The following is a 21,287-nucleotide window of genomic DNA, read 5'->3' as shown; positions in this document are numbered from 1 at the left end:
AACGGATTTTAATTATCAACCTTCCCCCACCGCGCCTTGATAATTTGCCTTCAAAATGCGACTCGCCTCGATTAAGGAATACCGTAGACAACAGATCAGACAGTTTTCCGACTTCGGTTAACACAATTATGTCAATAAAGTAAATAAATGGAATAATTTTACATAGATTTTTTATTTTCACTCCCAGCGAACTGATCAATTACCGTCAAAACTTAAAATTTTCAATCTGTAAGGAGCTTTATTAAAAATAAACATAAGTTATAATATAATAAATTTTCATTTATTTGTTTTGTATCCAATAAAAATATTTAAAATATTACATATATAAGAAATTCAGTACTTCATGTTAGATCATGCAATAGGTATTATTTATTATAATTGTATTAAATTATAAATTCTATACATCCCTAAATACTAATTGGAGGGTAATGTTGATCAAACGACATAAGGCTGTGATATCATTGTAGGTACTGTCTTTGGTCTACGCTAACCCTAAATACGTATTTGATATAAATTTACTTGATAGTTTATTTGTATTAACAATTCGCTCAAAAGGAGCGAACTATTCACTAATGTATTATTCATTTTAATTTCACTTACATTCGAAAGACAAATAATGTTTGAGTTTACCTGAAACAGAATTATTTGTTATTAGTACAATGTTACTATCAATGAAGACGACCAAACAGTGAACGAAAAATTCTATGAAATTAAACATCACATATAACTTATACAGAACAAAATACAATCATTTTTTTTAATATTAAAGATATTTCACGAATACATTATTAATTAAAATTAATAAAAACTGTAAATACATTAAAAGTTATCGATCTGCAAGTCGTAAAATGATTTTCACGAAACCCTTTGATTATATCGTCAGTTACCGAGCCACAACATCTAAGACTGTAAAATGCGAATTTATAAATGTACCAAAAAAAGGCAAAGTTTAATCAGAACGATCATTTGTTGACGGTCGTTCCTTAACGTGAACGCGAGCTGGGCGGGGTTGAGCCGTAAAGCATTCAGCCTACCAGCCTGCAGGCTTAATAAGTATATGTAATATTAATAAACTATATATCATATATAAATTAAGAGGATTTTTTGCTCGAAGGTATACACTTCTGCCTTAGCTACTATAACCTGAACACCAGAAGAAAAGAAATCTACTTCCTACAATACGTCAAAGCTCTTTAAAAAAAACACACCCAGTCGTATTAAACTTTGAACAAGTATGATACGCGACCTCTGATAAATATATTTTTGTACATTGTAACGTTAGATTAACGACGAAGAAACAAATTATATAAAAATGGTAATAAAATATTCCCTTAAATTATTATTAAGAGTACAATGAAATAACATAACAAGAAATAATTTACGGATATCGATTATAATCAACGAGTGCATTTATGGAGTGGTAAAAGAAATAATTGGAGATACAGCTCCTTGATTGGTAGCATTAATATTTACATTTCTTATTAATCCTGTGGGAAATATGTTAATTTTAATTGTTTGCTTATCGATACATACTTCTTTTTAACAAATCGAAATCGTCAGCCTCAGATGTATCGGATAATATTTCACTCGATACATATCGAATGATCATTACGATTGATTTTTATTAAATTATACATATTTATATATATATATATATATATAAGTATTACATAATGTATAATAGCAAGAAAGTGTTTTTGGCAGATAATTAAAGTAAGAGCTCATTAACATAATAAATTACTCATTCGAGTGCTGTGATCGGGCTCAGATATAAATTATATTTTAATTAACAAAAACTGGTTTACGTTGCTTAGTTTGTTTAATTAAGCCAAACTCTACAAATACTTGCGAATAAGAAATGACTTATTTAACAATAATTTCCATTAAATACATAAAATATAATTACTGACGCCTTGTATATGTAAATACATAAAAGGTCAGATTATACACAACAGTTAACATTTGTAAAGTAACTTGCTTGAAACAGTTTACATTTAGAATGTTCATATATATTATTTTCAAATTCATATATTCAAAAGTATTAGCGTCACTTATAAATTTTGTCGCAAGTAAATCCTGTATATGATGTTCCATAATTTTGGGTTTTTAAATAAAACTTTCCAGTTCAATATCTCATTATAAATAAAAAACGAAAGTTAATTAAATAAAAAGTGCCAACGACCTGCGCAGGCGCACGCAAACCTCCGCATATTTATCACAATCGGAGATCTTGTTGGGACTATTGCAATATCTAAATCTGTGTTAGATTACTACTCACACATACTAACTAGTACTATATAAAATATAAAGGGAAAGTAGGAAGTTTAAATTGAGAATTGGATTTAAATTACAAATTAATTTGAGTATAGTGAATTTTGTAATTTGTTTATTGAAGTCGGAACCAAGAAGATTTTATTAGATTGTATAAAAGAAAAAAATTATAACATCAGCTTTATACGAAGTTAAATAATAATTTGATGACAATAATTTATGCGCTACTAAATGTAAAGTTTTTTTTTTCATTAATACTTTCTGCTTTTTTAATTCAAGTCTTTATGAAGATTTAGGTAATTACATCAGTATTTCAGTAAGGCATTTTTTATTATTTTTTATAAATACATTCACATAAGTTGTTTAATAATGTTATGAGAAATTGCTCGAGCTGGTCAAGATAACAAATAACGTAGGAATCAGATACATATTATGAATAAAACAAATCATTATTATCAGAAAATAGCTAGCTGCTGCCCGCGGCCTCGTCTGAGTTTGATGTACTCTCACAATACTTTCGTTAGTAAGACACACGTCACTTAGCACGCAGTGCTTAGAAAAGTAGTTTTTGTGAACGTTATTTGCTCCATATAAAAATGTTTATATATGTGTATGTGTGTGTGTGTGTGTGTGTATTTAATTTTATAGTGATGTATCAAGTACTATTGGGTGCACGCATATATATATATAATTTTATTCATATATTTATTATATGAATTTGTCTTCAGCTGTTATGCAACACAATTCCTATAAAACTTTGTGAGACCTTGACCAAGTCGAGTTTTAGTTAAAATTTTACACTAGCATATATGAACGTCATCCCTTTCAATACATCAATACAGTTTTTGCTAAAGCCAGAATAATTAGGCGACTTTCGAATATTATTAACATAAATAATAATTGTCACTCCGACTTCGTTTTCATCTTGAGTACTAACGAGTGAAGGGTTAACGGTTCCGTGGCCGATACAACAATGTGAAATTCTTATAAATTCCGTAATTAAAATTTCGATAGCGCGTTTAAATGCCAGATATTATAATCACTTCCCAATTCAGTGTTGTCGCGAATTATGACATCACGACGTAGCCGAACGACCGGCTTCATTAAAATATGTTCTTATGTTATTGCGAAACATTCCCCGTACACATTTAATCTCATTTAGTGACAGGAACTTCGTATCGGCGATTATAGTTAAGGAGCGTGGGTAGTTATAATTTGAACAAAAATGAATTCAATATTCTGTACGCTAATGATGATATTCGATTAAAGTTTCTCGGCATTCGCTATTCGGTTCAAGCAATAGACCAGTAGATAAATTGTGACAAAATACATAATAGGTGCTTTTAGCGGTACCTCATTTCTTATCATTACTATATTAGTAGAGCTCTCTGTTTATTAATGTTCAGGTACCAGGAGGCCGTTAGCGTATTATAGTTTATAACTAATCCAATAGCAATACTAAGGTATCAAAAAACATCTTAAATACGAATACAATAATGACTCTATTAAAGACAAAAACAAAAATAACTATAATGATATAACTGAATTTATTAATTAATATACTGTTGACATAAATAATAAATAAATAATGATAAAATATATTGTTTATGGCTGTAAAGCAATATTGTCGGAGATACAACAATGCAGCTCTTAGCCTATAAAGCGACTTGGAGGCCGCTACAATCTTACTTTAATTGCGTGTAACATAAATTACAGCCAACTTATTACAATCCGCTCCTGTTCTGATACATGGTGCCCAGAGGTACTCATAACTATGCGCATAATATTATGTCGTATCGCATTAGTAATAAGACCGCTAATAGATTGGGGGCCATCGCGGTTGCTGCGCACTGTACGTTTTTGCCTCTAAATGCTGTGAGAATTTTAATACAATTATTCTAAACTAACCTCGCTTATGCCGTATCATTTTATTTGAACGTTCATTGTTTTAATAAAATTTCTGGGTGTGAAACGTCACCTCTTTCAGCACGTAGCAGATTTTTATTTGATCATGTATATTATATTATTGGTAGTATTTATTTTTCATATTATATTATGAATTAATGTTGATTCGTGCGATGCACTTAAACTATCTTCTAATGAATGTTTTATAACGACCCTACGTCATCAATCTTTTAATATAAAGATTACTCTTTTAAAAATTGTTTAGTAATAGTATGTTATACATATAGATAACTATTCTGAAGTATCCCAGTGGTGTTTAGATTTTATTATTAGGTAATTAAAGTGGAGAACACAAACTAGAGTGCACTATATCAAAGGCTTGCAGAATAGCCGTTCTGGAAATTATTCATAGGCTAATTATCATAAAATTAACGATAATAAATCATGGCGTACCAATTAAGCGGGTAGAGGACAACCGCGGGCTTAGGAACGCGGAAAAATTACTTTAAGTAGCCGAACCAATTATAATATACTACATATATATTGTGTACGGTCTTATGTTTGCTGATTGTACATTCTAGAGACTCGTGATTCATGAGCGTTAAGGATGAGTTAATATTGGAGAAAAATTTTAACATGAGAGAATATATGTTTCACTCGTATTCGCGGAGGTTTAGAGAGTTTCATATCAATACAAAAAAAAAATAACAAATTATGTAATATGTTAATTGCATCTCCTTTTTAAAATTTTAATAAAATATAAACAAAACACTACGCAACAATTTGTCAGAACAATTCATTAGGAAGTATCAGATACATCAAGTGTGTGATATTAGAGGAGATATATACCTAATCATAATATGTTAGAGATCGCATCTTGGAATCATTTAAAAAGTCTAGTGAGCGAGTAACTGTATCCCGGTAATGATCTAATTAGAGTGATTAATGAGGCACATTTATATCGTGGTAAGTGCCGGCCCGGCTATTTGATACAACGGACAAATGATCTATAGAGTCTTCCTATATTTTATGCTGTACATACACTTTACAGCAATCCTATTACAATGAATAGATGTACTACATCCGAAGCTATACATATAAATTATGTTAGTTCTGTTCTGTGTATATATTTTGTTGTTAATATTAATTTGTAAGTTTGATTATATTGCATGCAAACGAGATCTATCTGTTACTAGACGATCCTCATGGTTATTTACACTCGAATGACATCAGGTCGTTGCATTGCAAAGCAAGAGGCCTAGAGGGTCAGCCTTTAATTATGCCTCCGTTCAGACTGCAGTATTATCTTGTGTAAGAAGCCTTTAAGGACAATTCAACAATAAACTCGTACCAAATGGCTCGTTTATTATGTGCCGTTCTTAGATACTGACACCGATATTGTATGTTAAGTTGTGATTAATACCGATCTTTTTAATAACCGTATAATAATGCGTTACGTGTATCAATGAGATTACAAAAACAATTATATGTATCCCGTCCTGGTTATTTGCTGGCTACTTGCCCCAAATGATACTATCTCGAATGATTTCTTTGTAAGCGTTTCTCTAATTATACCGGTGCATTAATTATATAGAGGGGTGCAGAAAACCGAGGTTGCCTGGGGCGATGTGGACTGTACGATTATCAACATCGGAAACTTTTTTTCTTTAAATATAATTTATATTGATAAACACCATCCTTGATATGTTTTGTATGTTATAATTAGTACAAGATATATATATGTATGTATACCGTTAGCCGCTCTCGATGTGTGATAATAAATTTTAAATATAATTTTAATGTTCCTGTTATGTTATAATTTGGCGCCTGTCTCAAGTTTTCGTGGTATCACTAAACTCCTTGTGATTAGCCGTCGCCGCTTAATAATCGTCTTGGCTATATTTATTACTTTAGCCGACTAATTATCAGAGAATTTTGATACTTGAGTTATTGGTCTGAGCTCCTATAACTAAAAAGCCTTTATTATTCCAAACGACTATGCAGTTAACAGACTTGGAATAATTATAACGATATCTATATAATTTAATTGAACTAAAATTTTTTATTCACATGTTGTATATTATTTCATATAATAATAATGTTAATTCAGTAACATGACATACGTTACGCTCTGGGACATTTGTTGGACCAAATGTTATTTACCTTTTCTTTATTGCAATTCAGCAATTGTTCTGTAAGTGAGCATTAAAAGGTATCTAGGTAAAGCAAACTGAAGCAATAGTGTATTCGTTTTGTTCCTACAAATAAAGTCCTCGTTTCACGCAAAGGAATAGAGAACAAGCGAATTAAGCAAGATGAAGTGCTCTCACCGGTTCGCGGGGGGATCGTGAAAAGTCCCGACTCGAACGAAAATTTTTATTTTACACAGAATTTAATTTCCTGCGTTCACGTGTCACGAGCCTCAAAAACTATTGCGCATCGCTCAGACGGTAATACAAAGCAATCTAAATTGGAAAATAGGCAATGCGCAGTGTGTGCTTACCAAAAACGACCATTCAGAATGCGACGCGATTAAAAAAAGAAGTCTGATGCCGATCGCGCCGCGGGAGGGTGCCTCCCCGTCCCCCTCCGGACCCCCTTTTTCGCTATTTTTTCTTTTTTTCGGGAGGTGGGCGAAGCACGGGTGCATGCAGCCAGTGCCCACCTTTGTTTCGCATAAACAAATTAATTTCGGCCGCTGTTTTTGATGCCTAATTCGTCGGGTGATCGTGAACCAACAACGCGGAATAAACCTTAATCGGGCCGCTTTCAAATATGATTCTAAGCAAGCCGTACATCATAGTTGTGATGCGTTTGAAAACTAAAACATATTAATGTACTGTACAAAACGTATTATATATACACGTATATACTTAAAACTTACGAGTAAGTACTCTTCTAAAACGATCGATTCAAACGTTATAAAAGCTAATCGAGCCTTTTCCTAACACTCCGACGTTAGGGATAAAACAAAGGGCCGCGAAAAATATGATATGGCTGATGGAATCAGGTGATAATCAGGCACTTGGGGCACACGTCGGAGCGGGCGGCACTCATTAAGGGGGTGGGCGGCAGGACAATGCATGTTTGTACTGTTTTTGTCCATTTTTTTTCATTATTTCATTTCATTTCGCCCACCACCCACACATCCGCGCTCGCGATTGTGCGCCTCCGCTTTTTTATAATTCGTTACCTTTTTTATCGGCCGCTCCATTTTCAGAGGATGGGCGCTGTCGCATGCGAGCGCTTCGAACGCCGCGATTCCTATCTAGCGTTATTTAGACCGAATTGGATATATCCTACGAATATTTACAGCCTATTGACAACGTATTAAAAAATGTCATCGGATTATACGACAGTCATGGTTTTCAGAAAATCAATAGATTTTCAAGAAAACTACTTCAGCCAAATTGTAAATATTTTTTTTTTTTTTAAATAAAATATTATAACATTTTATATTTTCGTAAAATATTTCTAAGTAATCAAATGAAAATTCTAAACAATGCATATTGTGTTTCGAAATGTATTACTGAAATAAATTTCATCAAATATTAATCATTCAGATCGCGTTTTGTCACAGATGAAAACAATTGATCGAAGTAACGAAAGAAATGGAGCTCAAATAATATATAAAAAAAACATTCAAAGAATGCGGACGGCCATCTGAACGTCCGCTCTGTGATTGACTTAGCAATAATCATAATAGCCTTATTGGGTGCAGTGGCAGGTGACAATCCATTGTACCGTACAGTATCACATACAATCTATAGATATATATTTTTTTTTAATTTTATTACACTACGTTATTAATCCTTGATAGAAATGAATAGACCGGTGGTATTTTTTATTGGAGCAGGCTTTGTAACTTTTATTTACAGTCGTGAATGATTGTTTGATTTCATTCATTTTTTTTTTTATTATTTTTATTGTAATTGCGATGATTGTTTTGATGGTTATTGTTTCCATGATATTTATCTAACATTGCTGTACATTATTTCTAATCAATACATACGTTGCTAGCATTCGTTTGGGATGTATTTTGTTTACGTCGCACTAATAAAAAAGAGAGTTGTAAAAAACGGAAAGCTAATAACAAAATCAATTTACGTAATGGTAATTGAATCCTTTTGAAGTATATAGCGGTCCAATAGAAACTGTCCGTGATTCTGCATAACGGGCTGTCTTTAAATGCATGCTGCATTGATTTTTCTTGCATGCATGCCAGCGTTGTTGTTAATATTAATATTATTATGATTTCATGGTTCGGTTTCGTAATGAATAAAACACTAGCCGCGTCCAATCTGGAAGAAATGCGTGTGGCTATAAAAAAAATCACATGTATACGTATATACAATATAATGATATATAAAACAAAAAATAAATAAACTTAAAGCGAATCAAAGTTAAAACGCAATGATATTTATAAATACTTCATATTTATATAAAATTAAATAAAATTCATGTTATGTATGTGACAAATGTATTGTATATGTACGTATGCGCTACGATATTTATATTCATTAAAATTCCATGTGAGTTCGGGTTTCTTATTTGATTATTTCAGCAAGTCTGTGAGAGTTCATCGGCTTGAATATTCATCGGCAGATAATAGGATTTCTGTTATTTTGTTTCGCTCATAACATTTATGAGCATCTGACGATTGTTATCGCTTTAGTACGGATACTAACATACACTTACAACTTTCAATTGTAAATGGAATATGAATTTTTATTCGTATTCATGAATTATATATATGAGAAAGTGATGTTGATTTGTGAAAAAATTATAACACCAAAAATTTCTTAACAATACATTAGGATGGAATTATTTTAATGATTCTAACCTAATTTATTACACACCTTCCTTATAATTTATATGTAAAATTTAATTAAAAAAAAAATGTCACCGCTATGGTTTGATTCTGTAGAATCAGTTCGTAATAAACATCAGCTCATACATTTAATATCGTTGTTTAATATTTACTGTCATTATGCGACACTAGTTCGAACGAGTGTTTCGTGTAAACATAAAACTAATGCACTGAGAATCGAGCACATTAAAAAAAAACATCAATTATCGATTTAATTTTTACACGTATAATATGTTAAAAAAAAACTATACTCTCGTATAATATATTTAATAGATTTCAAATAGGATGGAGTTTAGGAACGGAACTCTGTGTAGAACTCATCTCATGTGAACTCAACTCAACAACTCAACTCATGTGAAGTATAGAAGACAACGTATCATACCGAAATAGTAAATTAGCAATTGTAATTAAAACTAAATTCGGTGGCATTAGACGTAGAATCACGTGCTAATTGCTGGCTACAACCGCGACGCGAGCCTGACAAACGACTTTGATCAATCACCCCGTGCTCGGCCGCGGGTGCTACGATTTATTTTGACCATACCTCGAGGGTCTGACCCCTGCAGGCGAATATGACCCACAGCGTGCATGACATAAAAGCGGTTTTGTCCTCGACCGACGTGTTCTTGTGATGTATGATGCAAATGATTTTTTCCTTGACTGCTTTGCGGATCAAATTTGTTGAAATTGTATATAGTACGGTTGACATACACGTTTTTCTACGCATTCAAAGTATTTATTGTAAATTATTACTGGCTCTGTACGACTGATCCAGTTCCTTAAGGTTTCCACTTAAAAGATATTTTTTAATAAATTCTTCGAGCTAAATTTATCAGGAATGATTCACGTTTATATAAATGTTATTATAAATGATAATTATAAAATTCTTACAATTAATCATTCACTGAATGATGTATATAGATTATAGATACACCAAAAAAATTGTGGAAGAATTTAAAAAAAAATCTGAATTATCTTTTTTATAAATTATGGATAAAAAATAATAAATTCTAAAACAGATTATTTTAAACGGTTTAACTTAACTGAAATTGAAGTACAATTATAATTTTTTTAATTTTTAAAATATTTTAATGCAACGGATATCATGTTGCGTTAAAATTATTACGTTTATTTTTTTAATGGAAACAAACTTAATCGTATTTAAAATATGTCTTTTTTTCTTAATTTTATTCTTAAGTTATTTAAAACGTTACTACTAAATACGAATATATATCAGAACAGCTTAAAAGTTCGTGCTTATTATCGTAATGTATACAAATATTATAAAAAAAATTAAATTATTATTATAACTAACATTGTACCAGTTTCTTTTCCACTTTTATACATTTTTGAAGAAGACAGCGTTTCCGTTTTAGAATTGCCAATGTTTATGATGTTATGCTTTCTTCGTTCTAGTTAAATTTAACAATAAAGGTGATGTGCCGCGTTACATATATAGCTTTGTTATTGAACATTACAATATCTACGTACGCTAATATCAAACGTACCTTTAAAATTTTACACAAAAAATTACATTTTATTTCCCTATGTCAAATAAAAACCGCGTAATGTGACCGAAAAAATAAACACCTCGGAAATTTCACTATAAGTTTGTAAATTTACAAGGCAATTAAAATAAAAAATGGGATGCACCCCAGCACCGCCACCCCTTTAATTATGATTTTTTCCATTTTTTAATGATAATAAATTTGCTGAGCTGCGGCGTGCGCTTACAGCGGTAATTCTTTGCAGAATCTGATCACCTTTTCTTTTACAGATATGCTTTTGTGTATTTTTATAACAAAGTATGTACATAAAGCCACAGCAACTTATAAATTAGCCTAGTATTCTAGCTTACAATAAGCCACTCTTTTGTTCAGTACTCGAAGATTAACTAACCGTTCGGCCGAAACTCTACATCCACCGCATCCTTTATCCTGTTTTCATATTTTTATTTCATTTCATCCGGATATGTCAAAACTGTTCATTTCACTCTACTTCTAGGAAATGATAAATGTAAACCATACAGAAATCCACATTTGGATAAAAAATTGGCAAAAAAAAAAAATTTTTTACAAGCACGCCGAAATTGTATTCAAATGATTACATTTTTATAATTTAGCTCTCGAAGTGTATTTCAAAAGAAACGCTGATTCAAATTGATACAGTATTGGGTAGATCGAAAAAACCACCGGTTAATGAAAAAAACTACACGCAGTCAATATTTGATGAGAGCCAATTTAAATGTTCGTCCACTTGTAGACATCGCATAGTTCGCTGTAGCTGTATCGCATATGTGGGGTGGTAACGCCCGCCGATTTCCCGAAAAAAAGAAAAACGAAGAAAAATAAACATGGCGGCGCCTCGGTGCGCGCGGGAAAAAATGCAGATATAATGCCAGTAATAATAATAATAATAGGCGATCGGCCGTCGGACCCGCCGCCTGCCTCCACCCAATTTTCATTCAAATGTGCTTTCGTTTTTTATTTTTTAACTATTTTTTCCAATATTTTTCGGGATTTCCATTACTAAAGCGTCTGTCGGAATAGTTGCGGTGTTTGCTTTCAATAACTGTTAGAAGATTTTACTGAGATAAAAGTGTTTCAATGAGACATTCTTTTGACATGTTTGAGTAGGGGGCGGTGATTAGGTTACTAAGAATACTTTATAGAAATAAAGAACAGTTGTTTTGAATTCAGCAAGTTTCCTTTATGATTTTTTATGCTTATTTGTGTTATGTTCTGTATATAAAAATATTTAACAGCTTTAATAGCTTTCACTCCTGAACTGATAAAGATTCAGGTTGTGATTAGTATTATTTTCTGAATTTTGCGATAAATAAATTTTTGCTCAATGGGACTTAATTGGTAATTCCTCTTTTAATATTTAATTTTGAGCACTGTGTTTATGCAACATAATTCAAATATTTGGAAGATATGAAAACTTGAAACGTATAAAACTACAAAAAAGTTTTCTGTTTAACGCCAAGAAAAGCTCAGTTAGAAAACTTAGTGCCGAATGATAAAAAACGTTCGAGAACAGAGTTACACAATGCGACATGACATTCAATTTAAACTCGGCCGACGGAGCACGCGTTCAATAATTAACATAATGTACTTTTTCTCCTTTTTGCACTTCCCGTTTGACACTCCATCACTCATGGAAATTCCATTTTCAATGCTGCTCTATATGAGGGGAGGGGTGCGAGGTGGTCTTCGCATACGCGCAATGGACATGGCGGTTTCGGGGTGAAGGGGTGGTCGAAAAAAAGATTGTTAAAAAGGCTGGCCCCCGGGACGGCGATGTGTGAGTGCGTGCGGGTAAAAAAGCTCACTAATCGATACTATAGATTCTGAAGCAAGTAGGTTGCGCCGGTTCCACGGTACGACGGTAGCACGGCGATTGGTCGGCTGCTATCGTTCGGATGTTTTTTACGGAGGCCTCTAACGAAGCGGTGGATGTTTAGTCTTTCGGCGCAATCGTGAGGACCTTTTGAGCCGGGCCGAGTCGTCTTTTTACAACCCGATGCAGCCTAACTCTACGGTCAACACTTGAAAATTAAGCGTGCATATTCGCACTTAACTTTGTCCTTGTTCCTACTCTTTTAGCCACGTGTTTATAAAGAAAAACATTCCGCCTTTTGTTTTGTTTGCTATTGCGTTTAAAGTTTTGCATTGTTTGCGATACTCAAAGTGGATTACAGCTTTTGTTTGACTTTACGTGTCTACTTCTTCTATCTTTGTTTTTGGCAATTATACTTAAAGATGCCGTAGTTCGAAAAAAAATACATTTTTGTTACGCTTTAAGTTTATATATGAAGTTTTTTTTTATCCATCAAAGAATATATTTCGTTACAAAAATTTCATATAACACAATATATATTATAAATTTTACTTTTCTATAAGTAATATTTATAAAAAAAATATGTTGTTTTGACTTAATTACTTTTTCTGATATCTTATGCAGTCAAGTTCGTAACTTCCAATAATATCTCATGAGTATTATTAAACAAATATAACACACCGAATTCTTTTTTATTTATTTTTAATGTTTTTTAATCTAATATCTAGGTAAATTTTCGTATGACAATAACCTTATTTTTAATAGTATAAAAATAGTGAGTGCATTACCTCAAAAATAAGTCGATTTAACATAATAACGTTTTTTATACTGTTTTTTTTTAATAATATATAATGATGGTAAAAAGTAAAATATTTTTATGCAAAAATTACAATTAATCCCTCTACTTGACCAAAAAGACAAAGGTAAAAATTTTCGCGTTTCAAGACGCACGCCTTAGATTAACTTTTAAAGTTTCATGGCGCCAAAGTTTGATAGGATGTAAAACATATTTCTAACAAACATAGGGTGGAATATAGATTAACGAAACGACAAACATATAGCCTTTTATTTTACTGTTAATAACTTTCTTACCAAAAAAAATCTATAAGATCCGTTTTTGATAATATTCCTTTAATGTTAATATGTTATTTAAAATATATTCACATTCTATAGAAATATAAAAAGTTGTCCAAACATAACGAAATCTGACTTCTATATTTTTCAAATCTCAAACCTTCGTCAGATTTTAACAAAATATATGGGACCAACTTGAATATAGATAATTATTTATTGTAGACATACGTAAAATATTATCATATTTAAGGCGATGTATTTTTCACAACAAGATAATAGCTTTTTAGTTGGCATGGTCTGTGACAGGCAGGCGAGATTAAGATAGTTGAAAGAACTGATTTAACTTTATTCTCAAACAAAAATTAAGCTTTTAAAATAAAAAACTCCCATTCTGACTCCGGAAAAACTAAATGACGAATAGTCTTAAAAATCTTAGTCACACGAAAATCTTACGTTGGTTACTAGCAACATTATTAAGAAAGAAAAATACCAAAAGTAGGGCAGACTAAAACATTTTATCCAGGGTCCAAGACAATATAACAAAGCATAATAAGGGGTATACAACGTTAAGCGAGTGTGGGTTAAGTGGCTCACCTCATTCTTCAAGTTGATGGGCTCTCGCTGTCGGGGCGGCGAGTGTCGGCCCGCGTCCCCCTCCTGCATGTCAGCCTCGCATCCCGACTCGTCTGTACATCATACATTATTATCATTACGTAACCAACATTATTATATATTATACATTATATGATATTATGTTTCTAATATTAAAGCATATGTTAAACTTAATGGGATCTGAGACTTTCGCGAGTATTCATTTAAATGACACTAATATTTACTTTGTTAAGAACCACTGACAGACATTCACATCTCGTCTGCCCGTGATTACGGTTGCTGCAAAGTAACCGAAACGTCGGGAGTATGTAGTTTTAAAAAAATAATACAATACGCGTAGTAATCCGAACATATTAGATTTAAATGTTTAGTTTATTTTTATTGAAAAATATAGAAACTTATCCGATCCTGCGACGACTAGCGTTTCATTTGCTTCGTAATTTTTAAGTTAACGTTGTCATACGTTAGGTTCATTTCTCATAAAATTCAGTATTTTATACTTATATTATTTACATATTATTCATGATACATAATTTAATATTATTATCTCCTAATATATGTGTCATTCGACAAACTTAAAATTATCATAAAAAATACTTAGTTCCAATAATAATAAAAAATAAAAAATAAAATAATAGTTATAAGTATAATACAAACATTTACTAAAGCTATATAGTTCTCGTATTTTGTATGTCATTCAATCTGTTTACAGTTCACTTCTATACCAATATAGACGTATCAAAACAAACACAGTATATCGGACATGCGGAGGAAAGTAAAAGAACGAAAACCATGACCGTCCCCAACCCGGGCGCAAGTAGGTCAAGACCCGGAATGGGGAAGGAAAATTCCCGTCTATTTACCTGGGGGAAGCCCCGTCTGAACGAAACAACTTTCCGGATTACGTAGCTTACACACACCAAACATACCTCTCACGCCTTTTTTTATTGACTTAGATTTTAAATTTACTTTCTATGTTTTAGAGACGTTCTATATTAAAGTGATATAAGTGATGGTTGAGGTTCAACGATGTTTTGCTGAATAATTTATTGATGATCTATTTGTATTATGATGCTAAATATATCTCACAAATCACTATCCACTACCACAATATTAAGACGTATGAAAGCTAGCACCGAGACTATTTATTATTTTGTTCTCTGAAAGCTCCCACACCGATTTAATAATTCTTGGAAAATCGGCGCCGAATAAGAAAATAATAACCGTATTGAATGCTGCATATTTTACATCCATTATATAAGACATTTATAATATTAGTTTAAACAAATTATCCAGTTTGTTTGAAATAAAAATTATAATGTCATTCAATTCTTCTGAGTATGTCAAATATAGACAAGACTCATTATTTATATGTATATTATTTGTTATATAAAAGAGTAGAGTTTTTGTGGAATGTCTTCGTGTATTCAGAAGCAGTTAAAATATATTTATTAGATAATATAAGCTGCAGTCCTTTGTGGCAGGTCATTATTGTCTCTCCGTAGAGCTATTAATTTTCATAAGTTATATTTAGATCATCGCGTTATGATCATAAGAATCATATTCGATTAACCAAATATCGTGTGTGCAACGTGTTACATAACAAACATAGTAAAACTGCATCTTGCTGTGCAATTAACCGGCATACGAAATCGGACCTTAAATACATTACAAACTAAGACACCAGCGATCATTGTTCTGCAAATAGCTGGTCGGCCTAAGCAATAGGAACTGATGCCAAAACGTAGCAGCCGTCGAATATGATTGCTCCTAATGCGGCGGGTGGAGTTGAGGGGGGGAATAGTCGACGTTGGGAGGGGTGAGGGGGAGGAGGGTTACTGCGTCGCGCCGTGTTCCTGACCGAGCAGTAAGTCTGGCTTAATCCTATCGGAAACGCGGGCCCCCATTGAAGATCGGCAAGGACTCGATATGGGGCAGCGATCCGACGATATATCTCGAGATATCCGATAGCTTTAGAGATTGGTGACTGTATTTGCCTTCCTAGAAAGGAAATCTATCTGTGTGCAGTGTCAATAAATTATTGCGCTTGCAATTAAAAGTCTAGATCAGATTGAATTAAGGTACAAGAATCGATACCGTTCTACATGCAATTCGATTTATTACACTCCGATCGGCAGGCCACTATTCTAATTAAATTTTGTTACTCTATAATATAATTATATATAATCAGCTAGTCCTGTTTAGGACCAGAGCTCGAATTAGCATTCCATAATAAACTTTTGCATTTGCCGGACGAAAAAGTAATCAAAACAATAAATATAGCTTGAAGGGCAACTGTAAGCCTGGCAACTGATCGATTAATTGACTTTCTATAGTTTTGACAGCTGCCTTTTGTTTGACGTGTTTCGACCAGTGCTATACGCATTACGTATTTGTAGACGCATGAAAATTGTAATGAATTATAGCAAGTGCAAAAAAAAAACTTTCATTAATTTTATATGTATAAATAATATTCCGTGGAATGATATAATAATTATAATTATCACAAACATTGTTACACTGATAATTATACATTATCATCTGGCAACTGTATTTTGATCTAAAATCCGATGCATATTTATATTAGAGCCGGTATTTTGTCAATGTAGCCGACAGCCGATCGCCATCAAAAGCCGGGACTTATCCCGCCTTCAGCCTCCTCGTGTAGATCTAGGCGAGGGGGGACATTACAAATTAATAGCACAAAGACCAGCCGCAGATCGCCTGCGAAAATTTACAGGCTCTAGACACTTATAGTGCACTGCAGACGATAAAGGCTATGTACACGTATTATATATTAAGGTGTTAGTACTGGCTTTGGGATAAATTTCTGACGGTTAACACCCTTTGTTGGATAATCTTTTGACCTGATAGCTCATTATGGTTGCAAAATAAATCTTCAATCTATATCTCACATTTATGATGAATGAGATTTAAGCATATTAGCTAAGGATTTTTTTTATTTCAATATTAATATTATATCTTTTGAAACTTAAACTAGCTTTGACTCCTACGTTTTCTAGCGTGTCATATCAATAAATACATGCATTCATACCATTCAGAGCTCTGTCTACAATTAAAGTTATGGACACGTCGTACGCCTTTGATAAAGGTACGTCCATATTATTCTCCTATAACACTTCGACTTTCCATTTGACCGAGTTAGACAGTTCATTGATGATATTCAAACCAGTTATAAAGCTGGTTAAATATTCCTCATTTTATATAAATATTATTCGTATATATATTCTTTACATTAAAATTAAAATATGTAATCAAATATAATTTTTCAATTGTTTTGTTTATTGAAGTAACGTTTCGTTGCGTAAATATTGAAAATTGCAACACCAGAGTAAGATTAGATTAAAACCGTGGCAGTTTTGAGCCCAGTTCATAAAATATTTTTCATTGAGTATTATTAAAATTTATTCTTCTTTATTAATATATGAATATGAATATTATTTCGATATAAAACGAATTTGGTATGAGGTAATGCGATTTAGTTATTTAGAATGTAATATAAATTTTCATGAAGTTATAGAAATATTAGTAAGATGATGTCAATTTCAGGATATTATTATGTATTTCTTAACTGTTTATATAATGTGTGTATATAAATAAATTTGAATGTTGTTTTGTTTAGAGCAAATTAAGTTTATTTGACACCAAGTTTCGCCTTACTACTTTGGTGATAAAACACATATTTATGACTCGAATTTCACGTTCATAATTTTAATTCTAGGTTAATCTATATACATCTTTATTTATTATGAATTTTTAAATGGTGTAATCGTTTTAAACATTGATCATATCAGGTGCTGTAAATATTTTGTTGTAAAAACTTGTTGCCGTATTATTTTCTAAGTCCGTGTCTCTGGTTCGAACCAACCAGAGCTGTTTCACTACTTTTAATACAGACACTCACTATAACAAGCGACGTATATACAAAGAGGAACGCCATCCATTAGCCAGGATTGTTGAATACTTAACAAAGATTATTTTAACAATCCTTTTTGCTTAATACTTTTTCTGTACGTTTCGAATATCATTCGTCGAAGCTTTAACGAATGCTCTACAAAAGTAAGCGGACAAATTGCTTCTAAAACAACAAAAGCCAACCGGAAAAATTCACAATCGTACCGAATCATTAATCTCAGAAACAAATGGAAATCGGCCGACATCTGCTATACTGTGCTCGAAAAAATGGCGGGCATAGTCGACAGTTGTCACGTTATTCTCGACGGGATTAATTAGAAATGCGATTAAAAGCAAACAAAACAGGGAATTGTGAACTTAAATTAATGAAAAATTACCACCCTCCGAGCACTCGTCAACTCTTTTTTTACGGGGTCGCTCCCGCGCATTAAGCGGCTTTAATTTGAATTCGAAATTAGAATTACGCGCGCTTTATAATTATTGTTTTTTTTTTATGGCGACCGTTGACATAACATATCTATAAATACTTTAATATACATCAAATATACACCTTCAAGGTAAACAAAAGGTTCACTTCACCTGAACTTTGAAATGAATTATCGATAATAATTATTTTATCATATAAATTGCTGGTTTTAACTAATAACATTGGTAACAAAGGAATTGAGTAGAACTAGATTAATTCTTCTATAATTTAAAAGCAAAAGATATTACTTACGGAGCTATATTCTAAACAAAAATCAGAATTAAAAAATTGCAGGCATCATAAAAAAGTTAATGACGCACACGCATGACTTTACCGCGCAATTTAAATTTAGAACAATGGCGTTCGGAAATAATAAGTGATCGGGACACCCGAAGGGCAATGATGAGTGCTTTTGTACGGCGAGTGCGCGACAAGAGCACTCTACGTACGCTTCGAGGAATCAGAGGAGTTTTTTTTTTTTTAAACAGCCAGCAATAATGTTTCATTTGATACATTTGTTACCAAGCCAGTTAGTACAACTTAGAATATAATATATATTAATATTCAATAGAAACCAGATCTATAATAAGGAGAACGCTATATGTTTTTCTGTTAAAGAGACAAACAACAATCTTTTTTTCCCTGCCCTTTATACTAATGTTAAAACCATAATTTTCAATCTATATATCGACACGTATCTATAGTTGGTTTATGTGAACATATCAACTATTTTAAAATACAACGTGATCTCCATTAGGGTGAGGAAACAAAACAAATACATTTTCATAATCCACCAAACAGCCCACAGACTTGAAAAGCACAAAAAAAGTACTGTCACTTCTTTGATGTAAAATAATAGTTCATTTAAACATAACTTTATTACTCTAACATCAAGGGAACAATTGTTATGGTGAAGGAAACGTTGCGAGTGTAAAATGCGCTCTAATGCGTGATTTATGAGGGAATTACACGATGCAAGTAATTGCAAGTCAACGCTCAAATAAGCGCATGTTATGCAAGTCCTTCCACTATACAAGAGAACAATGGTGACAATTTAACGGTCTGCAAGCTGTACAACGTCCTGCCGAGATGCTTTATATTTTTATCTTGGTTTGATTCAATTAATTTAGCCAAAATATATATTAACTGGACCAGCTGGTTATAGGACCGTATGATCTTATCCACACCGCATCAGCTTAGATGTTTTGTGGAAATCACAGTCGTATTTTTGCTCCTAAAGTTTTCAAGAGATCTGACAATATTTGTTTAAAAATATTTGTCTGTACGTATTGTGGTATAAAAATATTTAACTAAAACGATACATATCTTATTAAGTTAATTTTTTATTTGTGAAACGAGCTTCAGTAATAACACGTACACGAATAAGACGTATTTACTATTGAATGTATTATGCTATCGTAAAAATGCCTAATGCTAGCCTGAAATATGTCATAATCAAAGTAAAAAGCAAATATAATTTTCATTATTTAATTATTTATACTTTAAATTTAATTGTCAGCGATAGTAACGGAACGTTACTAGTTTATATCATTAGAATTCCATGTTTTGAAGGTACCTTTTATCAAATGTCAAACACTAAGTATTTTATGCGGCGTGACCTATAGACGAATTCGTTTAGAAATTATATAAACATTTATATTGTAACTTGTATAACTTTAAATAGAATACATAAATAATAACTAATGAAAATAAGCAAAAAAAAATCTCTTTGTAATAGAACATTAATTAAGAAATATTTTAATTTAAAGTTAAAATTCTTTTCAGTATAAAATCATATTAATCTGTATTATTTAATGTACCACAAGACGTTAGCTTACAATATCTCAGCTTTGTGTGGATGTTTTATTATTAGGATGTGTCCATTGCTTATAAAATGCAAATGTGCTTATTTGAATAAACAGACCGTCCTTAGAAACTGTTTTGATTGTAAAATATTATCACCGTTATTAAAAACATATATTAAGGGGAGCTTGTTTATGGAGTTGTGTGTATTTTATACGACTAGTTACTTGCTTTGGTTATGTTCGCGTCTCGTCACAGTAAAGCGCCGTATACAGATAGACCGATAGGTTTTTTTAATAGTTTAATTAATAATGATTACGTGTGAATATCATGCATATGGTTGGAAATTTTTATTAGAACTAATATTTTAATGTTACATTTGTGTCATAACCGTCTAAGCTGATCTCGAGGGCCGGGCGATGACTCACGACTGAATCAGACATTAAAACATTCACGTATAAAATTACGTGATACTATCGAAAGCGTGTCTGTAACTACAAACGCCATCGTATACACGATAACTATAATCGTAATGTCAACCTAATATAGAACAACCGCATCCGAAAACCGAGTTCAGTTTGAACGTTTAAACACGACATTAACCCGCGAACATTTACAGATATCGGTCAATTAAATGGCGAGTGAGATAACAATTGAAAACGATTTCACTTTCGCCCGTCCCGGTTAACGCGCTAAATATAATAATAGATGAAGAGATACATCAATGGGTACGTAGTAATACGGCCGGTACGGAAATTATATTTTTTGTTGTATTATAAACTTTATTCTGACGGGATACGAGCCACGTGCGCCGGCCCGCGGCACTTTCAGTTTCCGATTGCACAGATTAAATAAATGTTGGTAGTCTGTTGACGCGCTTTGACCACATGTTTTGTGGCTGAATACTTATGAACGTGTGTTTTAATAAATAATAGACTAGCGCTTTGAATTGTTCCCGATGTGTTTGGTATTTATATTCCAATACGATTGGCGACGATTCCAATTCAT

At 32.3% G+C, this 21,287-nt stretch overlaps 1 protein-coding gene across 9 annotated transcripts in view; it reads right to left on the bottom strand.

The window, feature by feature from the left end:
* The window catches only part of LOC116770473 (POU domain, class 6, transcription factor 2), an 88,290-nt gene that overhangs the window by 53,025 nt on the left and 13,978 nt on the right, over positions 1–21,287 (bottom strand). For all 9 annotated transcript variants that reach the window (XM_061527711.1, XM_032661959.2, XM_032661960.2 and 6 more), the window contains one exon: positions 14,057–14,148. In XM_061527711.1, coding sequence (XP_061383695.1) covers positions 14,057–14,125 — 69 coding nt within the window. In that variant the 5' untranslated portion in view covers positions 14,126–14,148. The remainder of the gene's footprint in view (positions 1–14,056; positions 14,149–21,287) is intronic.

This window comes from Danaus plexippus (assembly GCF_018135715.1).
Source record: "Danaus plexippus chromosome 13 unlocalized genomic scaffold, MEX_DaPlex mxdp_15, whole genome shotgun sequence".
NCBI lineage: Eukaryota > Metazoa > Arthropoda > Insecta > Lepidoptera > Nymphalidae > Danaus > Danaus plexippus.
This window is presented reverse-complemented; position numbering and strand designations above follow the sequence as displayed.